Raw genomic sequence first — 17,699 nt, 5'->3', positions numbered from 1 at the left:
ACCCAAACAGAATAAATGCAGTGTAAAACAAGTATGCATACAATAGTGCCAATAATCACATATGTTTGATAAAATGTGTTCTTTTTTATTTCCTACAATAAACAAAACAAATTCACAGACATCAGTTATAAACTTCAGGCTACAAGACTGCATCATTTGCAATGACTGTTTTTACATCACACTTTCTTCACTGCACAGAACGATGTAAACAGACTAAAGTCATTAATAATTCAAAGCTCTGATCTGATCTTTCAGCATTTCCAAACACTGCTTTCTTATCATTGTGAGCCTGATATTAAGCAAAAACACAATTCAAGTACATAAAACAAATACAACAAATATCTGCTATGGTTGCCGGTTGTTAAAATACATATAATTACATGTTGTACACTGTGTTGTTCCTATCTACTGTCTACCGTTTATGAACACTAATAGCAACAAAGAGGATTTTTAGCATTTGCTAAAACACACTGATTGTTTAGGATAATTATTTGGCCAGTACAGTGGCTTGGTGGATATCACTGTTGCCTCACAGCAAGAAGGTCCTGTGTCCATTGTGTGGGGTTAGCATGTTCTCCCCATGTCTGCAAGTGTTGCCTCCCACAGTCCAAAGACATACACTATATTGCCAAAAGTATTCACTCACCCATCCAAATCATTGAATTCAGGTGTTCCAATCACTTCCATGGCCACAGGTGTATAAAACCAAGCACCTAGGCCTGCAGACTGCTTCTACAAACATTTGTGAAATAACGGGTCGCTCTCAGGAGCTCAGTGAATTCCAGCGTGGTACCGTGATAGGATGCCACCTGTGCAACAAGTCCAGTTGTGAAATTTCCTCGCTACTAAATATTCCACAGTCAACTATCAGTGGAATTAAAACAAAGTGGAAGTGATTGGGAACGACAGCAACTCAGCCACGAGGTCTGGGTTTGGGTTTGGTGGTTGCCAGGAGAACGGTACTTGTCTGACTGTATTGTGCCACGTGTAAAGTTTGGTGGAGGGGGGATTATGGTGTGGGGTCGTTTTTCAGGAGTTGGGCTTGGCCCCTTAGTTCCAGTTAAATGAACTCTTTATGCTTCAGCATACCAAGAGATTTTGGACAATTTCATGCTCCCAACTTTGTGGGAACAGTTTGGGGATGGCCCCTTCCTGTTCCAACATGACTGCACTCCAGTGCACAAAGCACGGTCCATAAAGACATGGATGGTGTGAAAGAACTTGACTGGTCTGCACAGAGTCCTGACCTCAACCCGATAGAACACCTTTGGAATGAATTAGAGTGGAGACTGTGAGCCAGGCCTTCTCATCCAACATCAGTGTCTGACTTCACAAATGCGCTTCTGGAAGAATGGTCAAAAATTCCCATAAACACACTCCTAAACCCTGTGGAAAGCGTGGACCGACATCATATTAAAACCTATGGATTAAGAATGGGATGTCACTCAAGTTTATATGCATGTGAAGGCAGACGAGCGAATTCTTTTGGCAATGTAGTGTATAAGTTAAGGTAAGATAAGGTAAATTGTAGATACAAAATTGCAGTAACGTAACCTATAACTACATGTCCTATCATGAATGTAATCAAGCTGTAAAACATGACCTTAAAGTAATAGCTACCATTAAACTACAATTAATAATTAAATTAAAAATGAAATAGACAAAATCCAATGAAACTCCTTAACATCCAGTCATAACTTAACACAATTCGTCTCTTGATCGTATTATCAAAGGTTTACTCTCTAGTTGTTGTTGTTGTAATATTTTTAATTTTATCATTTATATTTTTTCACTTTCTTAGTTAAACTATGTAACCAAGCTGTATTCTCTTCTCTCACTGACTCTCATTAACAAATATGAGCGGTCCTCTGGAGGTCGGACTTCCCATCTGTCTGTAAGGATTCGGTTGTCCCAGACTGGTCTGCAGTAAGCTCAGGCCTCCACCTGATAGGTCAAAACTCGCCTGGCTGTAGAGCCTCTGTCCGAAGCCTGATTGGTCAAAACTGCTTTGACTATACTGCCTGAAGCTGCCACTGCGTTTCTCAGAGGGAGTTCTGGAGGGGTAGCGCTGGCCGGTCTTGTGTAAGCCTGTTTCTTTGTATGCAAACCAAATGTTACCAGCCCATAGGAAGAAATTCAAAAAGCCAAAGACCTGAAAGCAAAGAGAGATGGTTCAGAGTCTGGCTGAGAATTTATATATATGTATTAATTTATCCTGTAATGGGCCAACAATTTACTCTATTGGTTTTGACCAAGCAACCAATTTTGCTATTGTGTTAGAACTTTTAAACATTTGTGGTATGGCTGACATGGGACGCTGGAAAAAGTGAGTCATTTAGTGGGACTGAGCTGACTTGTTGGAAATCGGGGTGCAAAGTTATGTTTTTTTTATTAGTCCTCCTGGTCTTGCAAGGTTTGTTTGCGTTTTGTGGCGTTTTTATTTTGTGCGCAGGTGTGGAGAATGGCGATAATTAATGCTGGACGTTGATTGGGATGATAAAAGCCCCGGGGTCACCTGTACCGTCGACTTCCGCTTTCGGCAAACAAAGGGGGAGCCGGGTCGTGTGACGTGCGTGACTGTCGCTGCCATGGGAGCTGAGTTCAGTGTTTTACGAGTAAACCCGAAGTGAATCTCTTCAGAAGATATAAGCAGGTCTCCAGCCTCGCTTATGTGTTGGTCTTTGAATGCCACTGACTAACTGGTTTCGCCTTCACGGCTTTGTATAGAGTTGGAGCGCCGTTTCCCCTGATGTCACGCATGTCCGCATGTGGTTGAGTACACCTGTACAGTAATTAGTGGAGCTGGGCCTGGTTGCCTGTAGGCCACTGTTTTTCCCACTGTTTTTCCCAGATTGTTTTCCCTTGTAAAATTGGTTTTATTAGTGATGTATAAACTTGCTGAGCCACCAATGTTAGCTGTATGGTTTTAAGTGATTGTATAACTGACCACCCTATAGGTATTTTACCATTTTAATGCTATTCCTAGTGCAATATTACTTAATTGGCTTTACAGGCTTTAAATAATATTGTGAAGTCTCAGTGTACTGACCCAGGGCTTTCCTTTATTGTATTTTTCTTTTGTTTGAGTGAGCACTTATCACCTCGGTTTGACTTAGGGTTGCTTTTGGGTAGTGGTTATTTTTATTCTTTTGATTTGTATTGGTTGTGTATATTCCTTTTGATTGGGTTGTTTACTTAAGGTTTAATTATAGAGGTGTTTATGTGCTACACTCTTTTATAATTGTTTTTATTTTGCTCTTGGGGTCAGAACCTTTATAAAGCACTGTTGCACTTTAGTAGTCTATTTATAACTTCCATGATTGTTGCGAATATTGACTAAATAAAGTACATTTTCATGTTAAACTGCCTTATCTCTCATTTATTTGAGAAACCTCGCAGGGACCCCCTACCCTTTATAAAAAAGTGGGGTGGCATTGTCGGAGTGGTTTCCCGCCACACATTTAAAACTTGTGTTATGTTACTAAAAAGTACATTTAATTTGTTCGCCATTAATGTTCTAATCTAATGTAACACAGACATTAGTGTGTAGAATTTGGTTTAAAATATTATAATACCGGTGTGCATATAAATGTATCAGAGAACTCACAACCATGGTAACAAGACCCCATTATTATTTAGGTGACTTCGCAGCCAACAGCATTCAGCAAATAAATCACTAAAGTGTTAGCATGACCAGGCTAATAGGCTAAGCTAAAGCAGGTATGGTCTAATACTATTATTACTTTCTTTTTTGGGGGGTGGGGGGGACATGTCATTCTAATATTCAGATACTTAAAATGCCCCCCAGTATACTGATGCAAAAATTCCACACACTAGCTTTGCACAGTGTTAGGATTCTTCAGTGTTTCCATCAGTTGTTGATATGGCAGGAATATTTAGTAGAGCTCGAACCCCCCTGTGCCGACCCTCACCACCCCTGGTCAATACAGGCCCCTGACCCCCCAATGTTCAATTTATGGCTATGGCCTAAATTCATAAACACAGCAATGAGCTTTAAGTATTCTTAGTGGAACAGATTCTTTGTGGAAATTCTTAGTGGACCTTACAACATGTGAAACTGTGAATCCACTGTTGACACATAGTTTAGGTGGCATTCTACAGAATTCCTCCTAATATATAGTGTTTACAGCATTATTACTAGTGCATTTATTAGTAAGTACTACTCAATGTTGTAGTATGTATTTTGAAACGCATCCTGTCTCATTAACTGACATCTTCCCATTGTTTCCTAATCATGCAACAAGCAGAGCAAACAGCTTTCTATTTATCAAGTCAAATTTCAGGCAAATAATTTTTTTTAAGTAAATAATTGAATAATTTGGAAAAACAGTGAATATAAAATTTTCTAGGCCTTTAACCAAATTTACAATCAGGTAACAATAAGGTTAAATATACACCGATGAGGCATAACATTATGACCACCTCCTTGTTTCTACACTAACTGTCCATTTTATCAGCTCTTCTTACCATATAGGAGCACTTTGTAGTTCTACAATTACTGACTGTAGTACATCTGTTTCTCTACCTGCCTTTTTAGCCTGCTTTTACCCTGTTCTTCAATGGTCAGGACCACTACAGAGTTGATATTATTTAGGTGGTGGATCATTCTCAGCACTGCAGTGACAATGACATGGTGGTGTTGTGTTAGTGTGTGTTGTGCTGGTATGAGTGGATAAGACACAGCAGCACTGCTGGAGTTTTTAAACACCTCACTGTCACTGCTGGACTGAGAATAGTCAAACAACCAAAAATATATCTAGCCAACAGCGCCCCGTGGGCAGCGTCCTGTGACCACTGATGAAGGTCTAGAAGATGACCAACTCAAACAGCAGCAACAGATGAGCGATCGTCTCTGACTTTACATCTACAAGGTGGACCAACTAGGTAGGAGGGTCTAATAGAGTGGACACTAAGTGGACACGGTATTTAAAAACTCCAGCAGCGCTGCTGTGTCTGATCCACTCAACCAGCACAACACACACTAACACACCACCACCATGTCAGTGTCACTGCAGTGCTGAGAATGATCCACCACCCAAATAATACTTGCTCTGTAGGGGTCCTGTGGGGGTCCTGACCACTGAAGAACAGGGTGAAAGCAGGTTAAAAAGGTATGTAGACAAATAGATGGACTACAGTCAGTAATTGTAGAACTACAACATGCTTCTATATGGTAAGTGGATCTGATAAAATGGCCAGTGAGTGTAGAAACAAGGAGATGGTTTTAATATTATGGCTGATCGGTGTATATATATTTTTATTTTTGTTAAAGAGGGACTATTTAAAGACCTGCAAAATTGTCAATACATGGTTGTTAGATGTCTTGTAATAATCTGTTAGCCTGTTGATTTTTCTGTATTTCTGTAAAAAAAAAAAGAAAACACTTACCACAGATATATTCAAACTGGTCCATGAGGGCTCATGTAGTGTTTCACACAGATTATGTTGATCGCTGCAGCTGGACATCAACATCTGTATCTGATTCATACCAGTGGCTGTTTTCATACCCGAAAGAGTTTTAGCCCAGACTATTGAGCTTACAAACCACAGACCTGAGAAAACCACGGTCACTAGGAAATCCTGTGGAAGAGTTTAATGTAATGATCTCAGAATCAAGGCTTGCATGAGGCATCCACTAGTATGCTAATGACTGTGTTATTGTTAGCTAATAAGTGTATATTTAATGTCAGCTGTGTCATTAACACTCACCACAAGAGGACCTCTGTTTTTGTCTCTGTACTTGTTCTGGTAGAAGATGTAGATGACTGTCGCTACAAGCGAGTACAGAAAAGCCAACACAGACACGGTAACAAAGAACTGTGCTGATGAGGAGAAGTCACCCTCAAGGAAAAGGGTCTCATATCTCTTATTCTCACAGAGAGGAGCGTTAAAGTGCACCTGCTGCAGTCTGAAAAAGCAGCATATGAAAATGCAAACACAGCTTATTAAATTTATGTTTAATAAAAGAGTGGATTATTATTAGTTAATATATTCTATGACTTGTAAGCACACAGTGGAGCCGATATACACTGGGTTGTTTTACTCTTTAATATACTTCCAGTACATACATTTGAAAAGTAAAATATGTACTGGATTAAATGTGTACTGGATTAAAATTATATTTTACAAACACAATGACTTTAAGCATTAACAAAGATATATTTAAAGATAGTGGCAGCTGATTGGGCTGCCTCTGTTAAATGTACTGTATATATTCAAATGTTACCTGATAATAATTATTTTTAGTGTAGCAAATAGCAAATTAGAAATACTAAAAATACTGCAAATTGCACATTTTGCTATTTAAATATAAAAAAAATTGTAACATGTATTGCCACTGTTACAGTGTACTTCACACATCAGATTCTCTTCCCATACTAGCCTTAAAACAAAGTAAAGAGATGCACAATCCCACATTGTGAAATGTAATGTACATCAAATGTTCACTGAATAGCATGAAGTGTTTGGACACTTAAAATAAAGTGGCTAAACTAAAAATATATAAATTCAGTATAATGACAGCTCTGGCTTCTGGTAAAAAATCCCTGTGAAAATAACTTATGTTATATATAAGAAGTCACCTAACAGGCAGGGTGAATGCTTTTAATTGAATAATCACAATTTTAAAAGGAGAAAAGAGATAAGCAGTAGCCCAGGTTGTTGGTTAATGGACTACATTTAATTTAATTTGAAGGTATTGAAAATAAATTAAAATAAATAAGTTACAAAGTGTTCCTATTGATGTATGAAACCCATAACATGAGTATACGATCTGATACATGGCATGCATAAGTCACCTCTCTAAAACTCAGTTGGAGCCTACCTGTGGCATTTGCAGAGTTATGATTGATTAAGCGTAGATAAATGGGTAAAGAAATCTATTATATTAATTCAGAATATACATACAACCCCAAGTGTGTAAGGGGTCTGATTACTTTTTGAATCTACTATGTTTCTTACTGTACAATATAAGAATGGCTATGATGACAAGAATGATAAAAACAAACAATATATTTTAAATAATTGTGACAAAAATATTAAAGCTGTATTAAAGCTTTCTCTAAAATTAGACATTACCACTTTGCAACTGTCTACATATCACAAAGAGTGCTGTAAATGTGAGGTAGGGTAAATCTTCATGCTCTTTCTCTGAGGCAGGAGATCTGTAAATGTTAAGACCCGAGTGATTGCAAACCTCTGTTTTACTAATAGTTACATGCTTAACTCTTAAACCTCTAAAAAATATTGTCTAGATTGATTTGTTTTAATCACCAAAGAAATATTATAGGGTATTAAGAAAGTGATTACACTTACCTGAATGGATAAGTGAAGGTGATGGTAATGTTGCTTTGGGTTTTGTCCATGCATTCAACTTTAACCTGTATCTGGCCAGAATATCCCCCACATGTCGCAAACGCAAAAACAGCAAATAGCTGTAAAACAAAGCAAAGAAATCATAAAAAAACTTTAATGATTCATTCACTTATTTATTTTTAATAACTGCTATATATTGGTCAGAGTGACAGAAGGTCTGATGGCACTTGGAAACATTAAGTGCATGGCTAGAATACACCCTGGACAGGGTACTACAACATTTGGTTGAAGAAACCAGAGTAACCAGAGTAAAGAACCCCACATAGAGCTGGAAAAATGAGCAAAGTTGGCACAGACAGTATTCAACAGTGAGGATTGCATCAAGATCCCCAAGATCCATTCTTTAATTTTCTTTCATTTAAAATAAAAATTATTTGGCATGGGGGCGGCACAGTGGGTAGCACTGTTGCCTCAAAGCAAGAAAGACCTGTGTTCGATTCCTAGGTGGAGCGGTCCAGCTTTGGTTTCCTCCCACAGTCAAAAGACATGCAGTCAGGTTAATTGGAGATACTTAAATTGGTGTGTGTGTGTGTGTGAGTCTTTGTGATGGACTGGTGACCTGTCTGTGGTATTTCCTACATTTTGCCCAGTAAACTGAGTAGGTCAAAGCGGTGGTAAAACAGGCAATAAATTAATGAATAATTTGGCATTGCTATACACTATATGACCAAAGGTATGTGGGCATCCCTTCTAATTATTTACTTTTGGTCTTTCAGCCACACCTGTTAAATGAAAACAGTTTGGGGAAGACCCTTTTCTGTTTCAGCATGTTTGTGCCCCTTGTGCTCAAAACTCAATTTGACATTGTTATGTCTTAAGAATCAGAAGTCTATTAGATCTTAAACACTAAAATATATGATACTAAAATACAGTAAATATAAATATCTCCAGAAGTATTGGCAACCTGGGAAAACACGACTGTGGTTATTGAGCACAATCTTACACTGACAGAATGAAGCTGTATCTTTACTGCAATTAAGGAAACATATTTTTATCATTTGTTTATGTATTGTTTGCCACCCCTACATTTTCATGAACAAAGTTCAGTTGTACTGGGGTAGAAATTAATAAGTAATAAATAAAGACACAAAAAATTACTTAGTTATAAACAGAGGAAAGATTAGAAAATACACAAATAACCAGGTAAGTAATTTAATAACCATTAATAAAGTTATATCTATCTATCTATAATTAGATGCCAAATAAAATACCTGTGTGGACCAAATCCACTGATTTAAAATACATCTAAATTATTTGGTTTATCTGGTTGATAAAAAGCATGTGTGTTTGTAAGATTGCAGCAGTTTTTAAAGCAACATTTAGGTGCAATCCTGAAATAAAGTTTTTTAAATGATTAGTGCATGATGAATCCAACATACACAAACAGCTGCTTTTTCAGTAAGTAGAATAGAAGTGGTTATGTGTGTAAATATTGAGGTTTTTATGTGTGTATATGTGTGTATTGAATGCAAAAAAACAATAATGGTAGCAAAACTACACATAAAACTCACTTGAAGTTGTTTTTCTATAGACACATGATCTATATGCACACAACATTGTATTGTGCTTATTAAAGATTAGCAGCGATCTTTAGCACTTGTCGGTTAGTGCGTATAAATTATTCAGATAGGAGAGACTACAAACTGGGAGGACAGATGCTGAGACCCCTTACCGAGATTGAATCTGATGAAATAATTCACTTCACATTTTTATTTACACCAACACTCTAAAGGCCAGGTGCTAAAATAAAAATATTAGACTACTTTTCTGTGTTCTTCACACAAGGGTATTGAGAAGGAGAGTTAGTCATTGGAGGGGATGAACCTGGTGTCTCTGTCCTGTGGTCTTAATTCACACCACAAGCTACTGTACTTTTTAAATAAAAAAGTATCTCAGACATGTCATGGGTGCATCTATTAAAGTGACAGCTATAAAACCTCAGCTTTATACTTAAAACACACACACACACATTAAAAAAAACCTCTCAGTGATGCACTACCTATACTTGTATTACATTAGTAAACTGAGCAAAAATTATAAAATGCACTAAACAAGAATGTACTTTAATATTATAAAAAAAATTATAAAAAGGGCTATTTTATTGCTGGTGGTCTGTGTGTTAGAGGGCATAAAGGCACTTTAAGTACTAGTTTATATACCTCTGTCTGCACAAAAACACACAATTACTGTGCACCTGCTAAAAAAGTGTTAGCTAGTAAATTTAAGTAGGCTTACCGGAGCGAATATGACCATACACATTGATGAGGATGAGTGAGCATCAGTTTGTAAACCTCTCAGGAAAACAGTGACAGCTTCTCTCCCATACCAAAGCTCAAACAGTTACTGATATTTCACTACATAGACCTCAACAGCACAATGTGTGTGTGTGTGAGTGTGTTGTGTGCATGTGAGTGAGAGAGAGAGAGTGTGAGAGAGATAGCATGGGAGGGAGAAACACATGAAGAACCTTTAGTTGTTTGAATTGTATACTGTCTCCTTGTGAGTGATTTTACATACAATCGTTGGTCAAATGCATGAAATGTTAATATATTGTAAAACAGAATGTAATATTGTGACATACAGTCAATACACTACAGGGCCAAAATTATGTGGACATCTGACCATAAGCTTGTTGGACGTCACATTCTAAAATGCACTGATGTTGAATGAGGAGGTGTGACTCATAAACGTTCGGTTCATCCCAAAGGTGTTTAAAACCATCTCTTGTGGACCTCCCTTTGTGTATTAAGGCACACTCATGCTGGAACAAGAATCGACCTTTCCCATACTATTTCCTCACATTTGGAAGCATATCATTTACTTTATATAATTCATTTATTACAGTTTCCACTAGGTGTAACTGAAACAACTGAACTCAACAATTGGAAGGTGTGTCCACATATTTTAGGAAATAAATGAGGTACATGACTTGTTGATTGTCAGCTGTACCCCAGGATGTCATGGGGACACAGCAGGTAGTGTTAGTGTTGCACAGCTTTAGTTATTTAGATTTGCTTTTTGACCAGTAACTCCCTATGTTTTTTTTTTGTTATGCTCTCCTTTGTGCATTTGCTTTCCCTTTGGGTATGTCTGTGTCTCTGTAGGTTTCCTTTAAGTATTCCTGGTTACACCACCTTTAGTACATGGAAGTACATGGAATAGCATCAGTTCATACAAAAATAGCCATTGTGGTACAGCAGGTAGTGTTAATGCTGCACAGCAACCAGTTATCAATTATTGCTTTTCATTGCTGCCTGTATGGATTTGGGGCAAGTTGTTTATGTGGGTATCCTCGCAGTATTTTGGTTTCTTAGAATTCTGGTTTTCCAGTAATCTGGTTTTCTTGCACCACCCTTTTTGTTACTGTTCATTATTTCTCTCTCCTGGGCAGAGGTATTAATCACAAGGTTACTAACCACAGTCTGTCCTCAATATAAGTGGTTTATGACATAATCCAACAAAGCCAGTTTTTTTATAATTTGAATTTCCAATATAGCCTCAGATTCCTGCTCCGAGGATATTTGTGCTTTTCTGCACATCACAGTTGTAAGGACTGGTTGTTACTGTAGCCTTTATACCAGTCTGGCCATCTCCTCTGACCTATCAACAAGTGATTTCCACCTGTGAAACCACTGTTTACTGGATATTTTACACATCCACATTCACCTGGATAAAATCTTGGATAACCACAATCATAATTTCCAGAAATTTGGGACATTTTGTAAAATGCAATAAATATAAAGATTTGTCATTTGTTCATTCTCTTAAATCTTAAATGTCTTAAAACTGCCAAAATTGTCACCATTGTCTGTTTTACCACAACTTTATCCTATTAACTGGGTGAAAGGTAGGAAATATCCTGGACAGATTGCCAGTCCATCACAAGTCAAACACACACACACACTTCTTTGTGGAGTTTGCATGTTCTCCCTGTGTCCGTGCGGGTTTCCTCTGGGTGCTCCGGTTTCCTCCCACAGTCCAAAGACATGCAAGTGAGGTGAACTGGAGACACTAAATTACCAGGACTGTGATCGATATAACCTTGAGAACTGATGAATCTTGTGTAATGAGTAACTACCATTCCTGTCATGAATGTAACCAAAGTGTAACACATGACGTTAAAATCCTAATAAACACACACACACACACACACACGCACACACATTTACACCTAGGGCAATTTTAGTAACTTCAGTTAACCTGACTGCATGTCTTTGGAATGTGGTAGGAAACCGGAGCTCCCCACAACACACAGGGAGAACATGCAAACTCCACAGTTTAAAATAAAGCTTTGTCTCAGGACCTCTTGACCTAGGGTTGCCAACCATCCCGTAAAATATGGAATCGTTCCTTATTTGGAAACTAAACGTCGTGTTCCGTATTGAACTGATACGGGACGTGCTTTGTTCCGTATTTTAAGAGAAAGAAATGCTGCAGATTAGACTGAGACAGGGCGATATGTATGAAACAGAAAAAAACTGCTGCCACAGTGGGAATTAGAAAGCGTTTGGTTATTATTTTAAGTAGTATTCACTTTTAGGGTTAGTAGCGCCGTGTGTTCGCAGGCATGTCAGCATAACAACCCGTTTATAATTGTGCTGTTTTGAGTAGCACAGTGGGCAGAGCGCATCGTGCATACTTCTGTGCCCTAGGTTCGAATCCGGCTTAGGGTGAAACTAAAGTAACACAAACAGGGCCAGCGCTATGGGGGCGCTGGGGTGGGCTCCCTGTAACTGGTGTCCCTATCTCAGCACTACATCAGGTTATGCCAGCATTAGTAACTGAAAGCGTTCTTGTGATAGCTTTGGGGAATCTAGTTTTAAATTTAGTTAACTGAGCTGCAATTTGCTTTATAGGAAATGTATCTTAACTATATTTATTTATTTACTAGGTTTTTAACGTCGTGTTTTACAGACCTTGGCTACATTCATGACAGGACAGGTAGTTACTGGTTACACAAGATTCATCAGTTCAAGTCTCAATGTCAAACACAGTCATAGACAATTTTTGTGCCAATGTCTCTGTTCTTTAAAAAAACAACAACATGCATTTATGCTGTTATTGCATCATACAACTTTGAAACATTTAAAGAAAAGACGTCTAAACAAAGCCATAACGAAGCACAATTCTCAGTAGGGTTACACGTTGCTTCCATCTACCGTTGTAAACAGAATACAGCATGTTAGTCCATCATTAACGTAATCACATTATCTTATGTTTATCATGCTCTGTTGAAACACATGCACTGTTAAACAATTCATTTGTATTCAAGCACATTGTTGACATGTTTAATTAATACAGTTATTGTATTCATTTACAAATAGTGTTTTGTCATTAACCTTATGCAGAACAAAATGTAGTGCTACCACACAATTCCACTTAGAGGAGCCATCGAGCTTTTTAAGGGGTCAGTGTTTTATTTTTATTTTTTTTAGTTTCTATAAAGAGTGCGATTATGGTGAGATCAGTAGTGTGATCAGATGTCAATCATACTACAAAAAACTCGAAAAAACGTTACTTGTAAATAATACAATGATATTTTAGTATCAATGTTACAACGTATTGCTTCATGTTGACCAAACTGCGTTTGCAATGTTTACATTTTACAAAATGGTGGTATATGTGGGAGTTCTGTTTGGTTAATGTTTGGTGTGTTTAAGTATAATTTTTCAATAATTCTTAAAAAATAAGTTTACTAACACAGAGAAAATAATATTCTTATAAGTATAAGTCTTGTTTTGTTTAATGCAAGTTAATGTATGGCTTGGTGAGTAGCTAGCAAGCTACATTTACTGAAATATAAACAAACACATTGCTTCTTAACCTTCATAACCTTCACATTGCTTAGATTGTTTACTTTAGGTTGTGCAGAAAGCTAATTTACTTGGTAAATGGCAAATACACTCAAATTTACATGGTATATCAATAAAATAAAGCTTTGTCTCAGGACCTCTGGACTAGGGTTGCCAACTTTCAGAACTGGAAATAAGGAACACCCTGGGCTGGCGGGTGGGATGGCGGGTGTTTACCTGAGCGGGAGCGGGTTAGGGTCAGTTCAATACGGAACACGACGTTTAGTTTCCAAATAAGGAACGTTTCCATATTTTATGGGACAGTTGGCAACCCTACTCTGGACCATGTAAAGCACCATATAAAGAATCTGGCTCCCTGTAACTGGTGTCCCTATGTCAGCATTATGTCAGGTTATGTCAGCATTAGTAACTGAAAGCGTTCTTGTGTCAGCTTTGGGGAATCTACTTTTAAATTTAGTTAACTGAGCTACAATTTGCTTTATAGGAAATTTATCTTAACTATATTTATTTATTTTTTAGGTTTTTAACGTCATGTTTTACACACCCTGGTTACATTCAGGACAGGACAGGTAGTTACTGGTTACACAAGATTCATCAGTTCAAGTCTCAATGTCAAACACAGTCATGGACAATTTTGTATCTCCAATTAACCTCACTTGCATGTCTTTGGACTGTGGGAGGAAACTGGAGCTCCAGGAGGAAACCCACAGAGACACGGGGAGAACATGCAAACTCCACACAGAAAGGACCCAGACCGCTCCACCTGGGAATTGAGCCCAGGACTTTTCTTGCGCTGAGGCGACAGTGCTACCCAGCGAGCCACCGTGCCATCCAGCTTAACTATATTTAAGCCAACGTTTGAACAAATACTGCTAGAAACAACAAGTTATACAGTAGAACTGCTGAGTCAAACAGTAGTTTCAACTATTATTATTGTCCAATTTTCACTAATTACAAATAATTATTACATTAAGCGAGAAGGAAAGGTTTTTTTTATGTCAACACACTATATTTCTTATGAAAAGTGAGTATTAAGAAAATGCTACAGTACATAGGTTTTTTAAGATAAGGGTTTAACACTTCACAATTGAAAAAGGCAACCATCTGGCAAACTACTACATGCAGAACTCAAGACTAACAAGTTACTATTACTTGGTAAATATAGATCATTGAAAGTACATTGTATTTCAGGGTAAAATGTTTCAAAACATTATAGGTAAATGATGTGATGGATTCAATTTCTTAGGTATTTTAAAGATTTATGTGTGAAAATTTGACTAATTCATGGTTTAAAGTCATCACAAAGTTCTGCAAGGATCAAGGAGAACATATTGCTGGGAGCAACTTTAGTAGTGGTAGAATTATTTTTACAGGCCAGCTGATTTAAAAAGTAACTGTGCTGCAGCTTTGTTACATTTAGACATACATACATTGTGCATTACAGTAAATTACATTTATAATACAGTACAAACATACTTAACAGGCTCATGCAAACGGAAACTGTTTAAAGTCATAGACAGTAATAAAACAACCATAGCCACTAGTCCTAGTACCATACTCTCCACTCTCCACAGGCATAACACTAAAACCACATCCTTGTTTCTACACTCACTGTCCATTTTATCAGCTCCACTTACCATATAGAAGCACTTTGTAGTTCTACAATTACTGACTGTAGTCCATCTGTTTCTCTGCATGCTTTGTTAGCCCACTTTCATGCTGTTCTTCAATGGTCAGGACTCTCCCAGTACCACTACAGAGCAGGTGTTATTTGGGTGGTGAGTCATTCACAGCACTGCAGTGACACTGACATGGTGGTGGTGTGTTAGTGTGTGTTGTGCTGGTATGAGTGGATAAGACACAGCAGCACTCATGGAGTTTTTAAACACCTTACTGTCACTGCTGGACTGAGAATAGTCCACCAACCAAAAATATCCAGCCAACAGCGCCCCGTGGGTGAAGGTCTCAAAGATGACCAACTCAAACAGCAGCAATAGATGAGCGATCATCTCTGACTTGACATCTACAAGGTGAACCAACTTGGTAGGAATGTCTAATAAAGTGGACAGTGAGTGGACATGGTATTCACACTAACACACCACCACCTTGTCAGTGTCACTGCAGTGCTGAGAATGATCCACCACCTAAATAATACCTGCTCTGTGTCCTGTGGGGGTCCTAACCATTGAAGAACAGAGAGAAAGCAGGCTAAAAAGGTATATAGAGAAACAGATGGACTACAGTCAGTAATACGAAGTGCTTCTATATGGTAAGTGGAGCTGATAAAATGGACAGTTAGTGTAGAAACAAGGAGGTGGTTTTAATGTTATGGCTGATCGGTGTATGTGTAATGTACGTAAAGAGGGCAGTACAGGCCTGAATGCTAAACCCTTAGTCAAGAGGTCCAGTGGCTGTGTTACACTGGGGGAAGACTACTATACTGGCAGCTTTCACTTTATTTTGATTTCCACTATGATGTCTAAACGTCTATGTAGAAACATGATTTTTGGCTCCATTGAAGGTCTTTTTTCTGTTTCAGACTTTTATTATGAAGTGTAAGTCTAACTGTAACCAGCTAAAGTTTTGTGTTTAGAAGACATTTCATTAGATGTGTACCCAACCACACTCTAAATGTGACACATCTTCCATCTGGTACATTGCTGCCGGGCACATTAAAGAGCAAGGGACTGCAGAGGTCATATATCTTTAAAAACAAAATGAGATTTAGCTCAAAGAACACAATGTAACAGAAGTGTACACTAGTTTTTATTTCATTGCAATTATTTAATTATCACTCTTCTTTAGTGTTTTTTCTGCCAGGCTTTTTTCTTTAAAACATCAATCTCTTGAACAACTATTCCTCACACTCTCTCCCTCCCATGCCAGGAACCACTTAAAGCTAATTTCATTTTAACTTGCTCCTGTGCTGATGCCAGGATCATTTTTTCATTATGGTAGACAACCACAAGGTGCTTCTAATGCCAAATGTAATCAGTCCTTGGCCACAGACAAACCTGGATACCATGGGTGGAAATTATGTCTGTACTCATTGTTAAACCAGTGGGAATTTTATGAATACTATTTATCCGCTACTCTGTTTGTGCTACCCTGCACCTGCTAGCTGCTATATAAAACGTTCATTGTAAACCCTGTATTTACTGAAGGGGGTGAATAATCAATCCCTTCCTCAATCATTCATTGTCTGTTTTACCACCGCTTTATCCTATTCATCCTATTCAGGGTTGCAGTGGGTACACTGGGTGAAAGATAGGAAACACCCTGGACAGGTTGCCAGTCCATCACAGGACAAACACACACACACACACACACACATACCTGGGGCAATTTTATATCTCTGATTAACCTGGCTGCATCTATTTTGACTGTGGGGGGAAACCGGAACACTCAGAGGGACCCACACAGGCATGGGGAGAACATGCAAACTCCACACAGAAAGGATCCAGACCACTCCACCTGGGAATCGAACCCAGAACCTGCTTGCTAGGAGGTGACAGTGCTACCCACCAGACCACCATGCTGCCCGCACCCACTACAGTTAAAGTCATTAGAACTTGTGACGCTGGGAAAAATGCATCACAAGGTGACTATGTAGAAAAGTGATGTGCGCTCAGGTGGCGCAGCGGTAAAGTACGCTAGCTCACCAGAGTTGGGGTTTCGAATACATCGTATCGAATCTCAGCTCTGCCTTTCTGACTGGGCTGGGCAGCTGTATGAACAACGATTGGCTGTTGTTCAGGGATTAGAGGGTAAGAAAGTCGAATCATAGGTCCTCATAACTGGTGCGACTGCGGCCCCTGCTGACTGACTGATGGCGCCCGCACAGGGCTGAGGAATAATGCTGATGGGGGGTGTGGCCCTCCATGCACAGTGCCCGTCAAGTGTATGAACTCTACTCGTGCAGGTGAAAAATGCACTATCTGCACTGACTGTGCGTACTGGAGGGGGCGCAAATCAGTTGAGAGGCGTCCTCAGTCAGCGGTGAAAGGTTGAATCAGTATAGAGGACGCAATCAGGGTAATTGGATACGACTAGACTGGGGGATAAAAGTTGGAGGAAAAAAGAGGGGGAAAATATAATTAAAAAAGAAAAGTGATATTTGGTTTTAAAATTCTTAATAAAAAAGTGAGGAAACTTTTTGAAGAACCCTCATATATCATGATATTTGTGTGATTTTAATAGTTTTTTTTTTTTACAATACTTTTGCTTACATTTACATTTTCATTTACATTTTCAGCGTTTAGCAGACGCTTTTATCCAAAGCGACTTACAGTTGTGTACAATTGAAGGTTAAGGGCCTTGCTCAAGGGCCCAAAAGTGTCAACCAGGCAGTGGTGGGGCTTGATCCGTCAACCTTCTGATTACTGGCGGCACTAGTACCTTAACCACTAGGCTACAACTGCCCTGCTTAAAACACAAACATCATTTTTTTTTTCTTCTTGTCTGTGACATGACAAAATCAGCTAGGTTAAA

At 38.5% G+C, this 17,699-nt stretch overlaps 1 protein-coding gene across 1 annotated transcript; it reads right to left on the bottom strand.

The window, feature by feature from the left end:
- Nucleotides 1–1,834: 1,834 nt before the first annotated feature.
- Nucleotides 1,835–9,654, bottom strand: synprb (synaptoporin b). Its single transcript, XM_062996991.1, has 5 exons — nt 9,631–9,654; nt 7,336–7,454; nt 5,731–5,929; nt 5,410–5,601; nt 1,835–2,152 (listed from the first exon to the last, which is right to left on the bottom strand). The coding sequence occupies exons 1-5, from the start codon at nt 9,652–9,654 to the stop codon at nt 1,835–1,837; spliced, it is 852 nt and encodes a 283-aa protein (XP_062853061.1).
- Between the last annotated feature and the right edge of the window lie 8,045 nt (nt 9,655–17,699).

This window comes from Trichomycterus rosablanca, chromosome 6, assembly GCF_030014385.1.
Source record: "Trichomycterus rosablanca isolate fTriRos1 chromosome 6, fTriRos1.hap1, whole genome shotgun sequence".
Taxonomy (NCBI): Eukaryota; Metazoa; Chordata; class Actinopteri; order Siluriformes; family Trichomycteridae; genus Trichomycterus; species Trichomycterus rosablanca.
This window is presented reverse-complemented; position numbering and strand designations above follow the sequence as displayed.